Raw genomic sequence first — 26,819 nt, forward strand, 5'->3', positions numbered from 1 at the left:
TTTATAATTTGCCGGTCCATAATTCAAAAGATAAGTGATAACATTGTTTAGCTAACCATTCTTACGCACGTTTTCAGTGTTTCTGACAGTCGCAGAAACTATAGCAATAAAAGCATCAAATATACTAATCTGGTTTATAAATAACCAGCAATCAATCAAAAACTGAAATTACTTTTTACATATGTCAAGTGTGAAATATAGTAACCACAGCTACTATTGTACCGTATAGAAATGTACAAAAGGAACAGGTATATAAAATGCATATATAGAACGATGAACACGGGTAAAAGCATTCTCGTCGTTCTGCTAATCGAACTGGCTGTACGAGCTATATTCCTTTCTTTCCGAAGCATCAGATAACATGTGCGAGTATTTCACATTTTTCTCTGGTATGCTGCCTCCCCCCCCCCTCCCATATAGCAGACAAAAGATTCTTGTTTCCAAGAGTTGAAGTTGTTGTCTTTTGAAAATCGTTGTCATTCGTACATTGGTAGATTCTAATACCGTTCATTAAGAAACAAACATACCATGCTCATGGCATAGTAAGGAGGGTATATCTCCTAGCATCGAGGAAATCTGTTAGATCACCAGGACTACAAATTACCCGATAGGCCTAACGGTTTCATTGAAGGCATTTAAAACCTTCCCCTTAAAATGGCTTTCACCCGTTTCGGAGTTATGTTTTCCAGGAGTGTATTGTTGAAACTACCTACAATAGCAATATGATTTAGTTAAACATATATGAACAGAAAATGAAGATAATAGAAACAATTAGGGTATTGCAATGCTACAATAAATCATTTATCCAACGCAAAACATTCTCTACCACATTGTTTAAACAAAAAATATTTGTCAAGTCATTTTGTTAAAGACTGGAAATATTAACATTGGATAGAAATATTTAAATAATTCAATCAAAACAATACTTGAAAAAAGTTGCAACTTCTTTTTTTTGTATCAGCATTCACATGCTATTTCACTTTATTTTTCACCGTGCCCAACAGGGTTCACCGACGCTCACAATCACTACATACTCAATTTAATAACATTTTCAATCTATTTTCATCACTCCACCCATTAAACAGTTCATAGTTCCTCACTCCAACAATGTGCTACGCTGAATATATGGCATTCCGTTAAGAGTTTGTTTTCAATTTTACTTCCCTTTTCGCTCCGTTGTATATAGTAATTGAAATTGATTCATAATATTCCCTAGATTTGTGATTTTACTACTTCCATTTTTTTGTTGGAATCATGTTTTCTTTACGCTTCTATTTGGCCTAAGTCCACTCTGGTTCTTATTTGTTTGTGAGTTTTGTTTTGTTGTTGTTAGGGTTCTTAGTTTAAATTTTACTTATGTACAAGTTGTGCAAAGATTTGTTTTTTTTTTTTTAATTTTCTTTTCATTATCGTAAAGAATTGCCTTTTATTTGCCTATAGTTTAACTGGATTCAATGTCTGCACTGCGTTCAACAACAATGTATGTTTCGGTGAAACGATTGTTAAATTTCGCTGTAATGCACCGTGTACAAGCTTCCCTGCAATACTTTCCGATGCACTTTCATTTCTGTCTAAAGCAATCCATCACCATCTCAAACACAACTTGCTTCATTCAATGTCGCTCATCAAATGGGGGTTTTTCGTGTAATGTCAAATAACAAAGAATCGGAACTATTGTTTACTACGGAAAAGAGTAAAGAAAATGTTCTCTAAACTAGTTTGTTTGGTGCTCAAAACTTTGTCACAGTTCATACTAATTTTGTGTGTGCCGTTTTTCTTGTGATAACTGTTTTCTTATCAGTGAAAGGGTTTCATTCTCACCGTAAGATAATTGCTGAAATACAATTACATCTGGAAAATCGCAAATGTTCTACTTGTTTCAAAAATCAGTGCATAAAGAAAGTTCATAAGAAATGGAATATTTCTGTAGTAGTAAATGGTGGTGAACGTTACTACTCAAACCCTACATGCTGTGTTACTAGTCCTTTGCTATGTTCCTAGTACCTTTGCGCAACACACAATAAGCTCGCTCGTTGCGTCTACCCATGCTGATTAACTAATGAAGGAGCGAAGAAAACGGAGTCGGGAATGTGAAAAGAGTCACAAAAAAACCTAACAACTTACCTTATCAGAGATAGTCTATAGAGCGGATGCAGGGACGCTACAACCAACGCTAGTGTGGTTCCTCTCATTCGTAGTACTTCTGTCCGTACAGACGACAATAGATAACGAATGCAAGAATGATTAGCGCACTGACTATGATGCCAGCGACAACCATTTGCACCACCGGAAACTGGAAGCACTCTACCACATCTGGTAGCTCGACCTGCCCAGGCCGGCTGCCCGGTATGTACTTGGTCCGGCAGAGCTCCGGCGATTCGTCGGTCAAATACTCGATATTGAGCAGGAACTCCTTATCGAAAAGCCCGGTGCGTAGATAATTTTCCTCGATGTACTCGTAGTTTTTATCGATGTTGCTTTCTACTACGCGCAGGCCAGTCACGTTGGGACAGTTAAGCACGCCGTTGCACAGCAGATACTCCGGTATGCAAACGTGCTGATCGCCGGGACAGTAGAAATCGCAACTGTCCTTGAACATTGCGGAAGTTGCCAGCGTTCCGTCGGCGTTGCGAGGTAGATGGAACAGTTCTGTCCAAACGAATTTAAATGCGTTCTTGCCGATGGCACTATCACCTGTGTACTGTATTAGCACTGGTAGCGGTTCGTTTTCGTTCTCCACGGCACCCAGCTCGGCCGCTGACAGAATGGGCAGATCCCGCGCAAGGCTCACATTTTCAGGGCAAATGATAAAGCGTGGCTCAAGCCGACCGGCGAGATACACCTCGATACGGCCATGCTCACAGCTTCGCTCAGCAAACCGTGCCTTATCCAGGTGTAGCCAGAGGTCACGCTGTGCCGCTACCTTAAGCTCCCAGATGCACTTTTCTTTACGGTTTTCGGTCAGCTGGAATCCCAGTGCGTTTTTGTAAGGAAAAACTAGCTCTCCATCGGGCGAAGGACCTAACGTTATTGGTCCACAAATCGGCCCATGAGCAAACTCGTAATTCGCCTCGAACAGAGTGTTTGGATTTTTAAAGTAGCTTGTCGTGGCGTGCTGTCCTTGAATGATAAGTTCCAGATTCATTTGATCCCCCGAGGATATGATACGCACCGGTCGGGGAATGTTGTCACAGAAGCAAGCCAATCGGTTTTGGCTCTTGTCACGTTCTTCCCATAAAATTAGCTTATCCACTCGCTCCTCGTGGCATCGGGTGCATGCGCTTACCGAGTAGGGTACTTCTTTGAATGTCACCGATGTCACCTCTACCACTACACGCGAGAACAAACGTCGATCCGTGATGAACTTGTACTGACAACGCACATCGCTACCGGAGGCACGCTTGTAGATGAGCGTATTCCGTGGCGATTTAAGCTCACCCCGGCTGTACTTCCAGGCATAGAAGACTTCATCGCAGAGTGTGTTTGGTACGGGATCGCCAAACTTGGTGTTGTTGAAGAAATCGTAATGAGCCCAGTAGTATAACGAGCTGCCACTATATGAGCCGGTTTTGCTGAGGAACTTTACGTACAGCGAACGACCTGTGCTAACAAAATCGATCTTTTCCATTGGCCGGGAGAAGGTATCGCAAAACGTTTTAATGATACGGGCCGGATCAGGATTGTTTGCATCATAGATCGTGAGCGATTCTGCGCAATCCTCCTCATGCTTTATGATAGGCGCTTCGATACGGTTTATTCGGAAGCTGTATAGATAGCAATGAAATGTGGAATAATTTGAATAAGCAAAATAGCTATGTACCATGTTTAGGTCAAATGTTTGGGAATGAAATATAGTTACACGAACCTAGGAAAGTAGAGCCGAACGACCTCGTCCTCGTTCCCTTGTATATGGTAGCTGCAGGATGTGTTTGGTGGGTACCAATGTGCTACACTTAGAAAAATGCCTTCGGACGCACTGGTAGCGCGTAACGCATCAGAACTAAGTAACCAATCGCATGCGCCATGTTTTGTTCCAACCGTTTCCACATGCCCGGGCCAATTTCCCACATTGAAATGGAAACCCGTGTTCAGTAGTGGCCCGGCAGGTGACGATACAAACTCCACATACATATGTTGCGATGTTCCTGGAAATATAAAAATAAATTTCACACAGCTGAAATGTAATGCCGCTTAACCCCGTTGCTCACAAGCAGCAGTGAAACCGAACACCAAAGGGAGGCCGGTTGCGGTATTGAAGTATTTGCTCGGCAAAACTACTTGTTTGCACTTACCAATGATACTGAAGGGGAATTTCCCCATCCCACAGAACTTTCCAATTGGTGGTGCATGTTCGTCTCGTCCATCGTACACCGCCAACCAATCGTAGGGGCAGTGTTCGGAGCCGGACCCTATTTCCTTCATCGGACATGTCATGATGTTTTCACACCTGGGGTAAGGTCGCAACATGAAAATAGAGAGGAACGCTCGATACATTATCGACATCAAAGATCAAAGCTCCAAAGTCCCGACCGATGAAGAATTCAGAACTCGTGTACGGGCAAACTGGTCCAGTAGCCACTTACCTCTGCCCGTCCACGGCAAACTGTTCGTTCTGGATGTAGAGCTTGATGAAAGGAAGTCTCGTGTGCAACCGATAGCGACACTTCAACGCTCGCGGATATATTCCTGGATAAGCGGGTGACTGCACATAGCACGTCTGTAGTCGACAGTCGCGAAATTCTCGCTCACAGTACGACCTGGTGCAGCAAGTGAATTGTAAATAGTTACGGCCAGCGGCACAGTCGACCAAAATAATAAATGTATGGAAATGAAGCAAGGAAGAGAAAGAATCATACATTAGCCCATCGCTTTAGAAGTGTAACAGAAACCCGGTAGAGGTATCGAATGATTCAAACAGAAAAACAAACACGACTATCGGGTAAAATACAAACCAATGGAAAGAATTTAGCATCTCGCGCACTTTCAATCAACTCTTAAGTAGTCATTTATATTCATTGAATAAATCAATTTTGGCGATAGTTTTGAATAAATGAATGCACTTCCACTAAATCCCCAACGGTCCGCTCAATGCAGACCGTTTTCGGTAGCAACGAGTGTAGTGATGCTGCACATCGCGCATATAAGCTTCTGCCAGCAGCTGGTACTTACCCTTGCACCACTTCTCCCCGACGATTTGGATAAAGTTCCGGGTGCGGGCCGTAACGGTTGAATACCTCCATTTGTTGTTCTGCGCCAGAGTCGAAAGCGAAATATGTCTGCAAAGAGCAGGGGCACACCCCAACCAACATACGCCATTAGTGACAGGTATTGATCGAATGCGTTGTGCCAAAAGTGGCAAATCAGGTTTCCACTCTAACGCAGCTTCATTTCGCAACTGAAATGAGCAAATCGAATGGTTTGCAGGGATTGATTGAATGCGAAACCGTACCATTTCTTTCATTGCCACCAATATGCTCAATTTGGTGAAATCAAAGTGCAATCGACCAGACTCATTGGCATAATTTGGTCATATAGATAGCATGGGATGCAGAGAAATAATGGTGAAATACTGTGGCGTTTTTTTACAATAAATTTCAAGCTTCTACTAATAATTTTGCACAATTTGCACTGCATTATTCGATTTAACTCAACGATGTCTAATTCCATTGAATCATGCAGCCAACATTTCTGCATTGAATCGAGTAACGCAATCGAGTTTTTATCGGCTGATAATTGAAACATAGTTAGTTAATGTAATGTTATGATTTAAAAAAATATAAGTTGCACTACATTTTAGTAATGAAAAAAAATTCTGTCTCATCAAATCATCGAAAAAAAACTTCATTCCCAAAAAGATCTAATTGCATGTAAAATTCTCTTAAAATGTACTGTTGTAAAATTGCAGTGGCTTATTAATTATCATAGCAGGATAGTCAGTCCTAAGTATGGGGGCACGGTCCATTCGGGGAGTGAATCCATAACGGGCGACAACAACAAGTCTTACGAGTTGACGACTGTACCACCAGACCGGCCCAATTGTTGTCAAGTATTAACTACTACAGGTATTGAATGCTACTTGAGATAAATTGTATACATTGATCCAGAGCTACAAACATAAATGGAAAAATATGACTGTTTGGTTATAATTTTGCCTTTGAAGTTTACATTATTGAAATAGCATTGAGATCTCGATTTATTTTGTTACGTTAATATTTATGTGATATAAAAATTAAGAGTTTACTCAGTCATATATATATAATGTCATAAAATATATAATATATATTTAAGGAAAAGGAAACGCTAAATAATTGCAGCAACTATTTACTAAAATAATAAATTGTTTCAAATCGAGTAGCACTTTCAATGGTCTATGGTCTAAACCTTTTGGTGCAAATGGTTTGAATGGTTGATCATTAATTATTTACTATCTTTAAGTAGAATACCTTGTTTGCTGTCTATCTGGCAAATGATGTACTCGGAAACACACCATCGACATACACTCCCCGGCAACACACGCATTCATACACTCCCTACCACTAACTTTTCTAGTCTACTATGAAAAGTATCGCCGATTCAGTGTGTAGGTGCATCACCGCTGCACAATGGACTTTAAAAGTGTACGGCTAGCCGCTACAGCAACAACAAATTCAACGCTAAAACAAAAATCGATTACAGTTGTGCTTGCAACGGTATTTACCTGGTCGGTGAAGTTATCGGTGTGAAAGACTATTTTGACGGCACTTGTTTCACTGATGAACGTTTGCGGTTGCTCCGATTCGCCGCAGAATTGACCCGGTTCTCGACGGTTTGACACATCGGTTTTGGCATTGCCATCCACTATCTACGAATGAGAAAAGAAAATAATTACGTAAATTCGTTTAATTAACATGATCAGCACAATTTAGTTGGACGTGGTTGGGATTATACATCATAATAGAAAAAAATAACAATAGGAAATTCACAATGTGTATGATGTTGATTGAACTTTAAAGATCGAATGTGAATGATAAAATTTTGTGTCTCAATAATTATTATATTGAAAACCAATCATGTTGCAATGATGAAATGGATGCCTATCTGGACTACCATTGCCTCACAAACAGATTATCTAATGATGGGTCAAGCAATACGACCCTGTGAGTATTAGCCAAATGATAACGATTAGGCATGTTATGGATAACATGTTTGGATGCTCCTACTCCTAATTATAAAAAAAGAAAATAATTTATAAAAATGCATTATGAGTATACGACCAAGCTAGAAAGTAAAGCAAGGAGTTGGGTAGGAATAGTTTATGTGCAGTGTATGTGTTTGTATACTGGCTGCAGTGCAGGTATTTTAGAAAACATAGTTCAAGGATGAAACTTATGCGAAATATTTCGAGTTATTTGAAAAGTTATTTAAAAATATTCGATATGATCGATCAACTGATGAATAAGTGGCAAATATACATAAACATACTGCCATTAATCCATTTTGTGTTGTATAAAGTCGATGAATGCGACATTCGATAAAATATTCATATGATACTACGAAGAGTAATACAATCGTCTATACATTATTTAAAAGAAGAATGCTGGTTTGAAAGCTTACAAAAATTGAAATAAAAATGTAACAATGATTTGAAAATAGAAACTGTATGTTTTTATTCCAATCGTCTAATGCAAAAATAATATAATGCAAAACAATTGTTATTGGAAAAAAATCGCTTATAATTGCTGCGTTTATAGTACCTTAAAATTGATTTGTCAGCATGGACGAATTTAAAAAATATAATGGTTTTTTGTTGTTGCTTTTCAGAGTAAAACTTAAAGAAAATATATCGTATATTTTTAAGCTGATCAATATATGTTGAAATATATTCCCAGCACTCGTTTCATTCGTGCAGAAGTCTCCTCTTTAACGCTGAATGTATAATTCAAGACGATGGTATCCAGTCTTGTCTTGAGCATTTCCAATATCGACTATTATTTTCCGAGAAAACGGTGAAGGAATATGATTTCGCTAACGAACCAAAATTGGAAATCAGGGCACCGTTTCGTATCGTCGGGGAATTGTTCATAATTTATGAAATAATTTCATCTCATTAAGAGGATTATCCGCATCTCACCGTCGTGAAATATGCCCGCACCGTCGGTGTCGAGAGAGAATGCAAACGAGCACCGTTCTGAAGCTGCGGCAAACGATGACGAGGTCAATCCGAGTCCATTTGCTTGTGCCATTTGCGCATATCACATTGCGGGTGCAATGATCCCGCTTTCACGAGCATTCAATACAAGTTTTTTGGGTTTTGCGACGACCTCAACAAAGCACAATAGATGATTGTTGGTTAAAGTGCATAACACGGTGCATACATATTATCCAACAAAGATTTGATTAGCGATAATGAAGCTATTTGATAGGTAGTGAAAAAAGTAGTTACATTAATAATAATAAATAAAAGGGGGTTAAAAGTTATATGAAAATAAAATTGCAAACAAATTATCTTGAGATATGTGCACCGTGACATACTCAACCGCAATGCATCTTGCATAGTGCATTTCACAGAAAAGAGTTCCGATCGTAGCTCTATCAACGTTCATTTAAACCCCATTTCGTTGAACTACAACCATATCTCTAACATCCTAGAAACGTCAGTTGCTGCGTTGAGAAAGGAAATTTTTCAACTGTCATTTTCAGCCACCAGCACACCAGTCATTGGTGGTCTACTGCACCGGAACTGAGATTACAGCGTAAGTAAAACGACAACTTTCATCATCCAAAAAAGGGAACGTTATTCTGATCCATTCTGCTTCGCATTGAGCAAAGCGGGGAATCCGAATGGAATGCTGCCACCAGACTGATGGAACTTTTGGCACCAAATTCCACCATTCGATTGGTCGTGTTGCACGAAAACGAACGATGCAAGTTGAATTGGACGGAGTAAATCGGATGTTGCCGTTGGCGTACGTGACAAGTTGCTCGAACGAATAAATAATGTACAACCCATTGGATGAAAATTCATTTCCTGGAACGAATGCCAAATCGTCGCTCCGAGCTGCCAATTCATCGGTTCCGGTTGTTTTTTTCCCGTTCAACTATGTATGTAATGAAGAAAGATGTACCTTTCCTAGCAGTGTTTGGGTTATTTAGTTGCCCGTCAAATTGGGAACGAAAATTTGTTGTTTGGTACGCAGGGTTTTAGAAGCGAAAAATGAAATCTGCTTTGAACGACATAAAACTCTTTTGGGCAGAAAAAGGATTTTACAGAAAAGTCAAAAGAAAAGTGATCGATTAGTTTGTTGTTAGTAAACAATCTCACCTGTAAGTAGCCTCCATCGCAGTGTGTCGCATTAAGTAGGGTTCCTACTTTGAACTTTTTGAAATTCAACCGTAGCACCCAATCGCGGGGTGCACCCCGGAAGCTGCGAAACCGATACCAGCATGTGAGTGGTCGGTTTCGATTAAGGTTTGTAACTTCTGGTGAAGAAATATCCTCGTAGATGTCAACAGTTTTGTTGCAATGGTCTTTGGCACCGTCGGCAGTGTTACCGGCTAAAAAGAAAAAAAAGTTAAATGTATAACAACACCTATTAATTTGGATATAAGAAACACAGTGTGTGGCACAGTAATGTAATTTAAGGAGTACAATTCAATGGTATAAAGGCCGGGCTACATTTATCGTACTCGCAAGTGTAATTTCGATTTTCACTAGCGCATCTGGCGGCGGCTGGTGGAAGCTTTTTTTGGTCGTCGGGGGAATGGTCGTGTCGAATCTCAAAATTAATTAGTTTTTACACCGTTTTTTGATTCGGAGACTTCTGAACTACTTGCACAACATATTTATCTATCAATTACAAAGCTTTTCCAGTTCAGTTGAAGTAAAAAACAAGGAAAAATAACGTATTTTCTGAAGCGGCTCCAAATTGTTTGGCAAAATGCTTCGGTCAGCCGCCTCCAGATGCGCTAGTGAAAATCGAAATTACACTTGTGGGTACGATCAATGTAAGCCCGGCCTTAAGAATATTCTTCTTCTTTTTCTTCTTTGGCACAACAACCGCTGTCGGTCAAGGCTTTCCTGTACCCACTAGTGAAGTGAGCTTGGCTTTCAGTGACTTATTGTTACCATAGCAGGATAGTCAGTCCTACGTATGGGGGCACGGTCTATTCGGGACTTGAACCCATCCATGACGGGTATGTTGTTACGTCGTACGAGTTGACGACTGTACCACCAGACCGGCCCAATAAGAGTATTTTACTTCCAAATATAAAACTGTACGGTCATACTTTTGGATGTGCCGTTGAAATACGATAAAAATATAAACTCCAATTTTCATGAATTAATAACGACGTAATTAAAATAAACAATTATGTATGATATAAAAAAACATAAAAATAAAGACGATTCACCATGAATCACAGTTGGACCATAGTTATACAAAAAAAACTGTATAAAAATTAAAGACATACACAAGAGCAATCATTAGACTCTTTTGTCGGAGCTTCAGATTGCCTCAATGGTCATTTAAAATTTTCAAAGGCGATCATAATTGCATTATTGCACGTAGCCTGAATCTACAACACTAACATTTGAAAGCATGTGCTTCACACTTTTAGAAGTTCAATATTTGTCTTAAATTAGGCGTGGTTAGGAAACCACGTTTTGTGATAAAATTTGCCATCTCAAACTCCTGGGTTCTGTATAAGAAACGAATGGCTTTTCCGACTTTGAATCACGTCACGTGTTCCCTTTGGTCCGAAATTTGTACTTTACTCGCTACACAGACCGCAGTGTTAGAACAATCTAGAAGTTAGTGTGAAACGACGAATTTTTCCAACGCTCAGGTTAGCTTAGATTTCGCTTCAGGACACGTTCCCTAAACGGGCACTCCCAGCAGGCAATGAATATCCGATGAGGAGCAGATTCCGCAACCGGAAAACCATATTTCACTAGGGATTTGGGAGTCCACACTTGCCGCAAGCGAGCAGCACAGCGAAGCACAGATGCCATGTGCACCACCACTATGGTTGCTGTTCCCTTCTGTGTTTCATATAAATTTAATTACCAGCCCAAATTATGTTTCGCCTTTTTATGAACGTATTAATAATAACAGGAAGTATAAATCATACACAAACGGCCGATATATACGTGATCCTTAAATTCGGCACGGTGCCACATGCGAATTGAGCAGAGAGAAACAATCTAAAGCAGCGGAGACGTGAGAAGGATTCTTGTAAAAAGTACAAGCGGTAAGAACAAAAGGGAAGTTGATGGGGATGAAATTTGTACTGAACCAAAGACACTCGCGTTATAATGGAGGCGCATGGTCTTTCACGTTTAGCCTGGTCGCCAACGCGCCCCGTTCGACAAGCAGCGCCTGTAGGGTGCAATGATTTGTAGCGCTTCATGAATTTGTGGGGCGTAACACAAAGTTGGTTAACGAACTTGTTGGTGCTGAAAAAATTAACTTGGATTCTCTCGTGCATTTAGTAACGCCAGCGTCTTGACATAAAAATTTCCTTAGGGAACGATAAATTTATTTGTTATTTAGAATGTAGGTGTTGGTTACACATGAAGAAAAAAATATAACACTGAAAATGGTACACATTTTAATTTTTTATTAAATTTAGAACATAATTTAACACTAGACTTCAAAGGTTAGTGCAATAGTTAATTTTATTGTAAGTTATTGCAGGAGTTACCCAAGTAAATCTTTTTCTTCTTTTTAGAAGCTAGCTAAACCATCTAAACTGAACCATCAATGGTTTGTACTATATGTGACTGAATAGTGTATCTATTGTCTATTGTCCTGAAGGTGAGCTTAGTTCATATAAGGCTTGAACCATGGCTTACAGCCATGGTTTCTTTACTATAAGCTCTTGCAATTTGACTGTATCATGGAACCGACCTTGCCAATAATTGATTTAAACTTGATCATCACTCACTAATATTGATGCTAAACAACACTAGTGAAATTTAAAATTGTTCAAGGATTAAATAATAAATTTATGCATATGCTATTGTTTAAAGAATAAAATTTTAAAAATAATTAATAATAGAAATAAAAAAATAAATAAATAAAACAATTATTACTAAAAAGCAGTAGGGTAAACGTACGATATAGTGATGCTAGTACTAATAGTGGTGATATTGCACTAAAATGTGTCTCATACGTTAAATTAACAGAAGTTAAGTTATCTACGTTAGTGTGAAATGTTCTCTAGCCTTTTACAAAGGATTTAAAAAATGAAATGAGGCCATTCCGTTTCTTAGTTACCGAAAAATCCATTATTTTGTAAAAGGTATCAACATTTTTCCAAAATCCTTAGGATTTCATAACGATACTCATAATTTTGTTAACGTTCTAAATGACCACATAACAACGCAATTATTAGTTTTTTAACATAATTGTTATCAAATGATTTTGTTTTATTCTAATTCATTGGCTTTTGACTATGTTTACGTATTTTTGAGTGTTTTTTTGCGATAGTGCCATTATAGGTACACCAAACAGACATGTTCCTATAGTGGTCCTAGTTCTAAAATCAATAAAAACATGTAATGTTAGATTTTTTCGACGACATTTTTGACATGTCGTACTGTTTTCATTCAAATAAACAACAAAAATGAGTTTTCTGTGAGTAATTTACCGAACAAAGGCCAAAATTCGCTTATTTGGCTGAGTGAAAAATCGACTTCAAATCAAGCAAACTCTCCTGGGTATGGGTTGACGACAGGTGTTATTCAGTACTTTAGTCAATATTTTCATCAATCAAATTCATTCATTTTTTACGATCAAATTACGAAATTACGAATTCAAGAAATCATTATTATCGGAGTAATCCTTGCTATTCATACGAAAACAGCTTCAAAAATAAGTTCCATTGATATTATACATTGTTTTTAAGGCATCTTTGTTTACCACCACTATAGGAACACAATACGACGACTATAGGAACCATACCACCATTATAGGTACAACGAAGCAGTCACAAAAATATGTATTTTTTCGTAAAAATTATGTATTTCATGGTAAAAATGGTTGTGATTGCGAAGATAAAACATATTCCAACTGTTATGTGTTAAAATATTACGAAATTGTCCTTCCTCACACTTTAAATCCATTAAAATACATCTGTACCTCTACAAATTGCACCACTATTGGTACATTTACCCTATGCTGGTTTTATATTTTTGTTATTTTTTATAAATAATCGTCTGTTCAGATACACAGCCGTGTCACATCGTAATATTAGATGAGAAGTATATATATACAAACAACCTATTTCACGGAGAATATTTTAACATAATGTGTGAGCATGTGATATATATGGAATTTTCGCGAATATCATCATACCGTATTGGGTGTCCGTTGGACATAATCACACACATAAACAGTATTTGTATGTATCTCCCATGTTGATTTGGATAATTTTTGATGCTTCGTGGCGTGAAATTGTCTATTATTTAATAATTTTAATCATAAGTGTATATGTATAAGTAAAACACTTTTGTAGACCTGAGTAAGACCGACAAATAATTAATAAACTAAATCACTTGTTCTTCAATTTTTCTCTTACAGGGTTTCCCGCGATTTATTGGTCGGTTCCTATTTTTTTGGGCTTGTCTCACGATTTATTCACCGTATCTCATAGATTTTTGATTCGTTACTATAAATTATTGTATCGTCTGATTGGATATCAATACAGTTGAACGAAAAAAATCTGGGAAATGCTCAAAATATCATAGGAACACACCAAAAAAATATGGGAAGCAACCAAAAAATTATGGGAACCAACCAATAAATCGTGGAAAACCCTGTATCATAAATGTTGTTTCACTTATACTTAAATTGAAAGGAATTGAAATCAAATTGATGAAAATAAGTTTTGCTTAAGTTTGATAAAAAATGTCTGTTAACACTTTGACGGCCGCATGATTCGCTCTCGTTTCTTCGAAAGGCGCCGTAGCTATTGTTCTAAAAAATGCGCGTGTCGCCGGCTCGTTTTGTTGGTGCATCGCTTTGATATTTTCTTTCTAAACCTGTGTGTTATTTTGTTCTACTCTGTTGTGAGTAATTTGGAGAGGTTAAATAATGAACAATTATCAATTAAATATCCTGCGCGCAGCGAAAACGGCATCGCACCACTGGGGTGTGCTCGGCTATCAAGCGATACTTTATTTCATCGCACCACAGTGGTGTGCGCGGCCGTCAAAGTGTTAAAAAATGTTTTACTAACTTTGTACATAAAATATTACCAAAAATTACAAGAATAACTTAAAAATACATGAAGCAATCAAAATGGTTCAAGTAAAAATAATCGTATACTGAAATTCATATGTATCGAGTGTCATACTGCGAAATCGAATGGATCGAGCATACCGTACTGCAAATAATACCTATACCTGAAGAAATATGTTCAATTTTTATGTTCGAATCGAATGAAGAACAATGAAAATCCCTGCACATGCTATTAAATCCGAGAATTGATTCGAATGAACCCTAATTGAAAGATATACAAAATAACGATAAACATATCAAATATTTACAGATATTTACTTTACACCTTTACAACCAATTTTTTCATTTGTGTTCACACAATCCAGTTAGTATACAAAATAGTATTAAAAATTCCATTTTTAATACTCTGTAATAAATCTTAAATAAATTTTCAACACCTGCTCTCTGAAACGTCTGTACAGTAATGCTATGAAAGTAAAACAGAAGGCGTCACGATCTCATAGTAAACATTATCTCCCAAACCAAAATAATTGCAATGCAGTGAAGTGGACAAAACACAGAAGAAACAGATTCTCTATCACCACTACCACCGCAATCTATCCTTTCGGGCTTTCTTGTTTTTATACTACACGAACAAAAAGTAGAGGGCAGTAGATCATAATGAAACAAAAAGCAAAGTTACATGGCAGCACAACAGTTTTCATCTGTGCATGACCGTTATCTACAAAAGAGATTGCTGCGTTCATAGAAGGACATCAAGCAGCGAATCATGCGCGTGGTGTATCCTGCCACGATGCACTAGATTACTTTTCCGAGTGAATGCAGTGCTCTCGTTAATTATTTTTTCATCATTCAACCGCAACTGCTTTGAAAACACAAGGACACACTCATAATGGAGACACAGGTATCTTTACATTGCACAGGTGAGGATGTGAAGTAACACGTCACACTGCATTGCATCGTGTTGGTGACCTCTACTAACCGGTCGGAGATTCGTATAAGTCGTATCATTCTTGCATGGTTATACCTTCTTCTTACGTGTGGTAAGCTGTAGATAAAGCAGTATTGCACAAATGTTGGCATGTGGTTGTACATTTCTTTAAGAAATGTAGGTTTCATTAAGTTGAAGTTTAACTCATAAGTTAAGTTTAGTAACTTAATTTTAGTTTAATAAGTTAAGTTTAATGCATAATTGTTAAATTTTAGCGAGGAAAAAATGTAACGTAAAACGTAGATTCCTAAGGTAAAATATCATTATACATAGAAATGCGTTTTGTGTTTGAGCACTACATGGTTTGTGGAACCTCATGCATAATTAGGAGTAAAAATTTTATAGCTCAATATTTTTCACTTTTACCTACAACTGAGTATTTCTCTGATAAATTAAAAAAAAAGTAATGCACCATTTTTAGTAGGTTATATTAGTTTGTTTAACCATATAAGAAAAGTAAATTCCACGCATGGAGGTTCATCTGTTCGTTAGGAATTTGTAATGGGTATTTAATTTGTTGATTCGGCTTCACATGCCACAAAATCATTATATTTATTAATCATATTGTTTTCGAAAAATAATGAAATTGCACTTATTGAATTCAATACACTGTGTATATTGTTAATGAAAATGTTTTGTCGATGATGATGCTTTTGACGAACCCAAGATACAGTCGTCAACTCAAACGACTTAATTAAATGCCCGTCATGGGTTCAAACCTCGTATAAATTGTCTCCCGTGGCAAAGACTGACTATACGGCTGCATGGTAATTGTCTCTTGAAATAATAAGTCTTGAAATTTAGTATATCCTGACATGACCATGTAGATCGTTACGCTAAAAAAAAGAATACCTTATGGCAGCGGTCGGCAAAGTCCGCCGAAACATTCAATCCGGCCCGCGAAAGAGTTAGCCTTATTTTTAAAGGTGAGGTGGAATTTATTATTGAATACTGTTTCAACACTGTTTCGGATCGCTTCGACTTTAACATTTCATTCAGTGCTTCAAGGAACGTCTCCGGGTTCTGCCGTGGCCACAGTGAACAGTGATATAAATCTTGATTTTACTATGTTTTTTTTTTGTATTATCTGTTCTTCTTCTTTTTGGCCTAACAATTGTTGTAGAATGACGAATTATTCATTAAGGGAAATTATGTGTTAGAGAAAAAGTGTCAAAAATGTTGATTTTGTATTATGATGCGTGTTAGACATTCGATTCGTCTCCTGTTTGAAATACCTAACTAAACACAGGACTATCATTATCAATCATTTGCATTGCCTAACTCAAACGACTCTGACTCAAGCTACGGAAAGTCTTTTATGTTACGGTTTACTATTAATATAGTTGATTTTTACCACACTAATAGCAAGTGACCGGTCTGGTGGTACAGTCGTCAACTCGTACAACGTAACAACATTCCCGTCATGGGTTCAAGTCCCGAATAGACCCATACGTAGAACTGACTATCCTGCTATGGTAGTAATAAGTCACTGAAAGCCAAGCTCACTTCACTAGTGGGTACTCGCAGGCCTTGACCGACAGCGGTTGTTATGCTAAAGAAGAAGAAGAATAGCAAGTAATTTCATTCAAAAAGAAAAATTATAATTGATTAGATAAAAAAGTGTGGGAACAATAAAAAGCACCGGAAGTATATAAATTATGGAACCGTTCTCATCCAGGATAGGTTTCTAAAAAGTAAGATAATTTTCGAACTCAATATTAAATTTCCCGTTACACGAACATTGTAACTAATATTACTGTTGTTTTTACTAGCACGACGATTGCAAACTGTTCTTTTTTACAACGAATTCAACGATTGTCAAAGGTTTTTGTTTAAAAGGAATTAGTTATTAATTTCTCTGAGAAGGCATTACTTGTTGGTAAAGCACTTTGATAGTTACAAAATATACGTTTGTCTCGATAATTATTCATTCATAATAGCCTTTGTACCACCCTCTACAATATCACCAACAATATTCCAATAATCATGCGTCTTGGGAGGAGATGATATCGCGTGAAAGGCGATAAAGAAGAGATATGGCGCTTGCTTTGTTGTTTGAACTATTCAAACTTTTGCGGACGCTGTTCCCGATTTTTAATTGATGAATCTTTGCAAACAATTTTAATAATAGGAATTACCAATTTTGTACCTTGCTGGATTATGTGGTCTTTCAAAATTTCAAAAGATAAATCTAGCAAAGTGGTGGAGCTCTGTATTGCTCTGTTTACGAGTATTTTGATAGATCCTTTGCATAGTTAAGTAAAAAAGGTGAAACTAGAAAACTCAATCGTTGAGGAGTAGAGGAGAAGGAGGAGGAGGATGCGATACATTTCTTCAACACACTGTTCCACGCTCAGGAAAACGATAAAATAAACAAAACCAGTCTTAAGTCATTTAGAATTAGAAAATGATTGCAAACTAATGTATAAGTTATATTAATACATAAATAGCAATATGGTTGAAGCCGTTCCTACTGAATAAAAAAAATAGTAAATAAACAAATACATTTCGTATAAAGAAATATTTCTTTTAAGAAAGAGAATTTGTTATCCAAGTTGTGTAAGTTTGCACGTTTATTTTGATTCGTTACATGATGCATGAAATATGATTGAAATCACAGTTTTATAGATGGTTAAAAATCTTCTTATTCCATGGTCCAAAGCTGTAACATGGAGACATGTAGTGCTGTCCAAACGGCGGCACAGTCACAAAATTCTCTTTGGTGTCCAATATTTTTCACTTGGAAAATGTCACGTAGCTGCGTATCGTGGCCAAGTTCTCCCTTTGGGCTTATTTGGCGCAATAAAAATAAGCGATACGCTTAGTTGACTTGAATGCCTTGTACCTTGTACATGGAAAACAGTCAGGTAAACCTGAACTACTACTGGCGTAACACACCAGGCTATCATTCTTTAAAATCGTCTTTGAAAGGATGTTGGTAAATAGTTGATGGTTGCGATTTTATTGGTGACTATTTACAGAAAAGCTAAAACGATCATTTTGAGATTCGTTTAAACAGGCTGTTATAACAAATATGGTTATACTATGTATTACTAACTGTTGAACGTGTAACGATAGATACATTTGGAATATTGATTGTTTTCTGTCTGTTTAGCTTCTTTCCTTCAACGACGGCCTTGATGACGGAATAAAATTATTTCTTCATAAAGGTCCAGCAACATACCTAGAGTAGAGATTTTAAAAAGATATTATAACTGAAGCTAGCAACAATTTTGCTGCTAGTGTGTGGTTAACCATTTTATAAAACAATGTTTTAAGAGCACTAAATTGTACTTGAAATAAAATAGAATCAAGATTTATTTACACACGAGCTTATTGTCAACTGCTAATCTTTTCAACTGAACAGACGCTGAGGATGACTCTGCTGGTCATGTAGGTCTTAAAACGACACAAATTACCTACTTAAGATCAATTTCTTCCATTGATTGGCCTTGTTACTGTGAGTTGGCTTCAGATATTGTTGAAGGTTTTCAAATCAACATTATGACTACTTCTTGCTTGTTTTCAATAAATATAAAAAAACTAAAATAAATAACAGTCGCTACAAAACCAAACAAACCAACGTTGTTGTAAATCAAATTATGTTAACGATATGTTCAGACCATTTAAATCTCGTTTGATTTTCCTTTCTTTTCTTCGCTGATTTTGAAGTAAAACGCCCTTATTTTGAATTTATACAATGGTATTACATCGAAATACGGATGTATTTTGTGCAAATTTATGTTGTTTATCCATTGTATCTCATTCTTCTTCTTCTTTTTGGCTCAACAACCGTTGTCGGTAAAGGCCTGCCTGTACCACTTGTGGAGTTGGCTTTAAGTGACTTTTGGATTACCCCCCCCCCCCCTCCCGTATGCAGGATAGTCTGTCCTACGTATAGCGACACGGTCTGGTTGGGGCTTGAACCCATGACGGGCATGTTGTTAAGTTGTACGAGTTGACGACTGTATCATGAGACCGGTATCTCATACATCTTGTATATCTTGTTGTTGCGTTTTATATCACATATAAGTAGTTTTTATGAACAGATATCAGTAGTTACTACCTAATGACACGCAAAAGCCCAGTTTCTATTGGAAATACTTAACATTTCATTAGAGCTGAGCATCCTTTCATAGACATATAATCTTTCTTACAAATGTGGACTGTTAAACATCCCGTTGCAACACAATTCTTCTTCTTCTTTGGCTCAACAACCGATGCCGGTCAAGGCCTGCCAACCCACTTGTGGGGTTGGCTTTCAGTGACTTATTGATTTCCCCCCATAGCAGGATAGTCAGTCCTACGTATGGCGGCACGGTCTATTTGGGGCTTGAACCCATGACGGGCATGTTGTTAAGTCGTACGAGTTGACGACTGTACCATGAGACCGGCTGCAACACAATTACGGGGTCATAATCGGTAATTTATGATAAATGTATGATAAACTAGCGAAAAACTACAGTTTTGTTTATTTTGGAGGGCCATTATTTTACTATACTTCTGACTAAAATAATGTTTTAGCTATACTTACTATATTTGATATCTTATGTGGTATAATTATAGATTAGAGATAGAAGATAGAATAGAAGATAGAAGAAGAGATAGAATAGATTAGATAATCTAAAGTTATTTGTATAGTTAAAACTTATAAAAGTGATGATTAAAACAAATGTTTTATGATTAAAATTTGAATCTAAAACTTCAATTAAAAACTGAAACAGTATAAAACTACGAATGTTCAAAAGGGTGTGCTCAAACACGGATTTAGTATTAGCATAATTTTGTACGGGTTCAAATCACGTACGTTTTGGGAATTTTGTATGCTATACACTGTTCTACGGTCGTAACCTTTCAAAGCAACGAGAAACAAGAAGGTTGGGAGAGTCCTGGATACTCTGAAACAACAATGTTTTTTTCCCAGCAACCTGCAACAAACGTGGAACGAGATGTTTCGGCAGTGCTTAAGATGAATAAAATTAGCATACGCTTATCATACGTTATGACACTTTCGATGGAGATGCACAGTAGCTTTGTTTCATGCCTAGCAATGGTTGATCTCCCTATCTCTTTTGTTCACTTTTAGAAAGATGATCTAAAACCGCCACTACTTGCACGCATCGCTTGAGGGATACCAACCGTTTTTATCTTAAGCATTTTCCATGAATTATCAACACGACACCTAGCATACGGAGTCGGTAAAAAGTGCTTCGCTCGTTTAGAAACGTACGAAACCTCTACAAAAGCGTAGGTAGCAACGTTTTCTACCAACGATTGAGATCCGTACTCAACAGACAGCTGTCTAATTATTTAAAAACCTGTATTGCGATGCAATGTGTCCTAACAACACCTTTAGGATGCCATTTCACTTTCAAGTACGATTTCAAACGTGTTTTAAATTCCTCAATCATAGTCACATTCTCGTTAGAGTGTGCATATCATAAATAAAAGAAAAAATACGCCTCTTCCATTTACAGCACATCAACCAACCAATATACCGGGCATTTTGCACTAGTTGGAATCCTTCTACTATTTCTCTAACCGTACGGTCTGCCAGATAACTGTGCGTAGTCAATATTGGCTTCTATTTCGGTCCCTTCCATTGACCCAATGGCTATCTGGATTGACTTTTCCTTTTTTGTTTCCTCTTTCCTCTTCGACTTCAAAGCTATATCAACATAGACGAACTGAAAACTGGTTGCGATTCCTGTCTCATAGAGAAGCAAAGAAAATTGGTTAAAAACTCCCGACGAAAATAAAATATCAGCTTTCTGGCGGACGACAGCCAATCACATATGGACTAAGCGAAAGTCCGACAAACAAAGTGTGAGAGAGAGAGAGAGAGAGAGAGAGAGAGAGAGAGAGAGAAACGAACCATCAACGTGCGGTCCAACAGCGTGCGGTGCGAGATCGAAAAGCTTTAATTGAATTTACCGTTGACGAGGGTTTGATATTTGGTGCCGTTTAGTAAAGGGTTTGAGAATATAAACTATCTCACAAAATTCCTTGAATTTATTATCTTAGGAAAATACTTTTGCCACCATTGTATCTGTCAAAGCACAATGGATCTATGTTTAGTTGTTGATATTTTTTAACAGTTCATAACATAACAAAATAATAGTGCAAATAAGTGTGTCAAATATACGTTAACACGACCTGCTATGTTTTAGAACAACGACATGTCCAGGTATATAATGTGAGCTATATAATCTGCCTTACATAAACTAAGAATAAGGGACGGTTGCGCGATACAGTTGTCAACAGTTCAAACCTCATATAGGCCGTTCCGTCATAAAGGTCGCTTTAGACGTCGCATGAAATTGAACGTGAAATTTTGTTTTTTTTTTGCTATATTTCATTGAATATTAATCAGTATGTGGGAATCGCAAAGAAATGCATGTAATGTATTAATTCTATGAAGGATCTCTAATGCTATGAGAGATCTCAGAGTCATACTTGATTCAAAGCTGTCATTTGGCCAGCAAACGGATGAGGTGATTACCCGAGGTAATCAATTGCTTGGCATGTTGTTTCGGATAACAAGAGATTTCAAACACCCAGTCTGCATCAAAGCATTATACTGCGGTATTATCCGCCCGGTACTCGAATACGCCTGTGTTGTCTGGAAGCCCTCAACCCAAAGACTTTCTGAGAGAATGGAATCGATACAGCGTCGCTTATCCCGATACGCAACACGCTTGTTACCTTGCCACCTGGCAGTCAGTTACCACCTTATGAAACGCGACTTCAGCTTCTCGGACTGCAACCGCTCCACATCAGACGCCGTACCGCGCAACAACTGTTTGTGGCTGGTTTACTTCAAAGTAACACCGACTGTTCATCCCTGCTCCAGCAGTTAAACTTTTACGCGCCTGCTGTTCAGCTTCGTTCTCGTCGGTTACTTGCCCTGAACCGTAGTCGAACTGGATATGGATCTAGAGACCCCCTCAACTCCATGATTAGGGTGTTTAATGAAGTTCGTCATTTGTTTGATTTTGGAACCTCAGTGCAATCCTTTAAAAACAGCCTTAGAAACGAATTGTTAAGATGATCTTTCTACTTATCATAAACTAATATTAGACTTAAGAACATTCACACGGATCCATTGTTATCCATTGAACGATTAATAAACAATTAAACAATTAAACAATTCAACATGTTTTATAGCTTAAATAGTTGAAGAATTGAATATCATTTCTTTTGGTGTACAATAAGCCATATTCTGATTATTATTTAATGAAATATATAAGAAAGAATATCAGAGAATATTCATAAAAACTCAAAATTTCACGATGAATTTCTCTGGAGCTGTAACGTGGGCTTAAAGAGGACCAACGACTCTCTAGTTACATAGTACTTTATAAGTCTCCAAAGCATGTATAGGCCAGCATTGTTGAGGTTGTAGGTAGGTTGTTGAGCCAATAAAAAGAAGCATAGCCTAATAAACATATGTTACCAATCGATACCAATTTCTGGCCTAGTATACCAAATTAAATTAACCAACCAATTTATGGTTTCACTCACACTGGTTATGATGGACAAACTCTTTTACCCGTAAACCCTTTCGATATTTGTTTGCATAAAATACTCTATCGTATGTACCATTCATAAAGTCATGGTTGCTGTGCTCATTAAACAACTAAGCATAACAGTTTGGAACTGGTCATACTTGTCCCATCTAAAGTTATACAAACTTAAAAGTGTGTAAATCGGATGAAAGCGATACTTATGCTTCAAGCCGCAACATAACTTGTTGCTGTTCATTAAACAAAAAAAATCTCTTCCTTATGGTCAACGTAAAAAAAATAAAAGAGAATCGTAATAGCAAGGCAGAAACGCCGTATCCTCCTCACACCGTACATCGTGTGCTTTAAAGGCGTTTTTGAGTGCCTTTCCCACAGAAACCGCCACCGATGGGTGGGGGTATGTCTCATCAAAATTTTCTCTTGACAGCACTTTGATTTGCATACGAACATATTCTTCTCGGACGATGTAGTAAAGAAGCGAAAATAACGGGAGTACACAACAAAAACTACACTTTTCATCAGGTGGTGAAAAAAAAGTGCTCACGGCCATAGAAGAAAGGTTCATTCACATTCATAACGTTGATGCAGTGCAAGCCAACCCGTGGAGTCGCTCTTTCCCTGCGCTAGCCCGTTTCGTGTATAGTTGCTCGAACACTTTTCAGTCTTCGAACACATTTCATGGCGGCAATTGGAAACAACCGAGCAGCGGAGATGGAGTTTTTATAATGCCTGATTGTCTTTTTTGCTGCTGCGATACTGTTTTTACGCCTTTCCTTTCGCTTTAGCTTGCTGGGGTTAATTTTTATTTAAAAATGCTCCATATCAGTCGGAAAGGCTCTGCTCTTTGATTCCCCCGCCCGGTATAAAATGCAAAAGAATACATACGCACGCACAAACCCAAACACATGCGGTACAGCGAACAATCAGTGTGTATGCATACTTCAAACAGCGCTTCTCCTGAACGCTTAAAATGTGTGTCAAAGCCAACCCGTACGACTACGACCGTTCGGTGCGGGTCGGAAAAGCCCGGAATTTTCACACGAGCGTTTTCCTTTTAACCAACGAGCAAACACACTTGGCTTACCGCCTTGGGTAAGCATCCTGACAGCAGTGTGATGATGTGGTGTTTGGCGGCGGGAATGTGCGTCAAGTGAGGAAAAATGAGTGTTTACCTCGTTTTTGCGGTGATGGCAGGTTTGTGGGCAAAAGCTGCTGCTGTTGTTGCTGCTGTTGATGCTGCTGATGTTGGTGTTGGTGCTGCTGCTGCTGCTGCTGCTGCTGCTGCGATGTCACAACAAGCACATGCGCATTCAGCACAAGTATAATGAACAGAGCTTTTATCCATACTTTTCGCGACCTGTGTAAATTATTCACAACTCTTTTCGATTCTTGGCACAACATATTTTTGTACCCTGCTAGCACTGGCTACCACCCGCACGCACGGACACTCGAATGCTAATCGTACGGGACTGGCACCGTGGCACGAGGTATCAAACGGGCACTAGTCCCCCCGAAGCGCTCCAACCCGACAGACTCTCTCTCTCTCTCTCTCTCTCTCTCTCTCTCTCTCTCTCTCTCTCTCTCTCTCTCTCTCTCTCTCTCTCTACGTCACTCGAAAGGACACTACCGTTCACGGCAATGGACCACAATGCTGGAAAACACAACCGAAGGAGCAACTGAACAGCAATGACGTTTACGGCGATGACATCAAAATACCATATGTATGTGTATGTGCGCTATTCCGGATGGAAAATGGAGCAATGCTTCTCCTGGCCAGCAGGCGATTTTCCACACTCAAAGAAAGAAGTATGAAACGAAACGAGCGGTCGTGAAAACGCTTCCACTGACGCTGGTTTGACTAAGGCAAGCAACTGTAAACATTCATTTGGAATTCACTTTTTACTTTAGCAAGCTGTAGTGGAAGATCACACACACACTTCAATTGGCAGTATTCGCTTTTTCCTAAATTTTCACACACTACTTCCATTTGCTCTAGTGCACGGGTTGAAGAGATATATTTCCCAAAGACGGTTTCACACACTCGTGCTGAAAATATAAAATAAATCCTAATAAAGGATTGCTTTTGCTGATTTTTTGCAAATACACAATTCATAGACACACTGTATTATTCGTCACTTTAAATAAAAACTGGCTAAAAAACAGACATAATGTTAAGTTGCACTATTCATCGTACAAACATAACTTTCCCTGCTTGGGAAAATTGGGACGATATTGCGCAAACAATATTATTTGCGTTCTGTTGCCGTACAAATAATCACAAAAATCGATTGAAAAGCACTTTTTAGCTTTGCGAATTGAAAACTCTTCTTCATTCAACCAACCAAACTGAAGCTATCGTACAAGCCAGACGATAAACAGATGTGTGTATCCTTGCGACCAGCAACTGTTCAGAACCGTTCCAAACCGAGAACAACGCGACACTGACCAACGAAGTCTAATCGGTTTCAATTGGAAGTGTTTTACGCTCGGCAAAGCGAGTGGAGGGGATAATACAGCCACAATAACATTGCTGGATCTCGTGTGGACTGGAACTGATTGAAGCAGTGCGCATGATTGTCTGTTCGTTAAGGGGAAGATAGAATAATGAATTCCTTACAGCTGACAGAAACGCTTGGCAGGATTGTTGGCATGGAGAATAAGAATAACAAGCTGGTTGAGAATGAATAGCTACAAATAACACTGCGCTAGCCTTCGAAGTATGAGGTGTTTGAAAATGTGTACGGTTTAGTTGACTGGATGATTGACTGGTGAATGTAGTACATGGTGATAACAATCTTGCACTGAATCGTTTGCATGATCTCGCCATACAAGTTTGTAAAACACAAAATCAATAACAGTACAATTATAGTCATACTAAATACGTTAAAACAATCAAGAATATTGTAGACCCATGGAGAGTTTGAGCTTGCCGTAAATTTTAGCATGGCGATAGAAAGTAGGAATGAAGGAGGGAGATGGCGTTGATGAGCGTGTAGAAGCTACGTCTTACTCAGATCAAAAATAGATTTTGTGAGTGAGTGGAAAGAAGAAGGTAGTGCTGTTCTCTTTGGATCACCTATTAATTCCGAGGGCTTTTTATAAATCTTCCTTTTCCTCACTTCTCCCTTTGGAGCTAGCCTGTGGCTTCAACATACGGTCAGCTTATATGATCCGCTTATATAAAAGTCTAGATATGATTGATTTTGTATAAAAATAATCATCTACATAATCTCTGAAGCAACGATTTTTTTTTGTAAAATTTGGAAACCAATGGGTCATTTAACTATTGTAACTTGTGTACATGTGCCTGTGCAGGATCCAGGAATACTTTAAAAATAACTAATAAACCAAAACGGAGATATCTATGAAAAGCATAAGCACATGTAAGCACAACTTGGAACTCCTTATATCTTACATTCTCTTATGGTTTGGTATTTGTTGTATAGGAAACGGAATCCCCACAATCAGCAACAGAAATGCAAGGTAGGAACGTGCAGAATTAAATTAACATATTTTCACAGTCCAGTAGGTAAGCTGGGTCGTGCGAGAATCGGCTTGAAGACGATGGCAAGCTGCCGACTCATGCCTCTATCTTCAGCTTGTCGGATAACTTTGACATGGGTTGTAAAAAGTAGACCAAAGAAGTCAGCACAACAGAGACGGCAACTACGACATGCTCGACAGTCCGTTCGATTTAATCTAATGGAATCGAGAAGATTTGTCCTGTACCTGTGGCTTGCTACAAGAAGATAAGACTTGCCTCGTGGTGCAATGCTTAAGAATGATTCAAGTATTCAACACTTTATCATAGAAAATCATGTAACTTTAATCAGTAGCTGGTTAATGTAAACATTATATTTGATAGTTTTTGAATTCGAAATCTTGTTTGCGACTCTAGACAGTTGCAGTTCTAGAACTAACTTTCACCCGTGCTGCAAGGTCAGTGAAAGTGAAATAGATAACAGCTGAACTATTTTATACTGCGAGTCTGAGATTTATGCACTTTATTTAGATTAATGTGGCCCAGCGAGAAGTTCATTTGGGTGGTAATTAAATTCATCGCCATCATTAGAAGCGGAC

At 38.1% G+C, this 26,819-nt stretch overlaps 1 protein-coding gene across 3 annotated transcripts; it reads right to left on the reverse strand.

Moving 5' to 3' along the window:
• Positions 1–1,279: 1,279 nt before the first annotated feature.
• On the reverse strand, positions 1,280–25,193 carry LOC121599569. 3 transcript variants are annotated; one of them, XM_041927453.1, is made up of 9 exons: positions 25,082–25,193; positions 23,912–24,785; positions 9,302–9,534; positions 6,698–6,841; positions 5,170–5,276; positions 4,584–4,757; positions 4,293–4,447; positions 3,866–4,145; positions 1,280–3,764 (listed from the first exon to the last, which is right to left on the reverse strand). In XM_041927453.1, the coding sequence occupies exons 2-9, from the start codon at positions 24,138–24,140 to the stop codon at positions 2,189–2,191; spliced, it is 2,898 nt and encodes a 965-aa protein (XP_041783387.1). In that variant the 5' UTR covers positions 24,141–24,785; positions 25,082–25,193; the 3' UTR covers positions 1,280–2,188. The 3 variants fall into 3 exon arrangements, with proteins under 3 accessions (XP_041783387.1, XP_041783388.1, XP_041783389.1); XM_041927454.1 differs by having other exon boundaries at positions 23,912–24,805; positions 25,082–25,180; XM_041927455.1 differs by having other exon boundaries at positions 25,101–25,177.
• Positions 25,194–26,819: the final 1,626 nt, after the last annotated feature.

The sequence above is a fragment of the Anopheles merus genome, chromosome 3L (genome assembly GCF_017562075.2).
Source record: "Anopheles merus strain MAF chromosome 3L, AmerM5.1, whole genome shotgun sequence".
Classification (NCBI taxonomy): domain Eukaryota; kingdom Metazoa; phylum Arthropoda; class Insecta; order Diptera; family Culicidae; genus Anopheles; species Anopheles merus.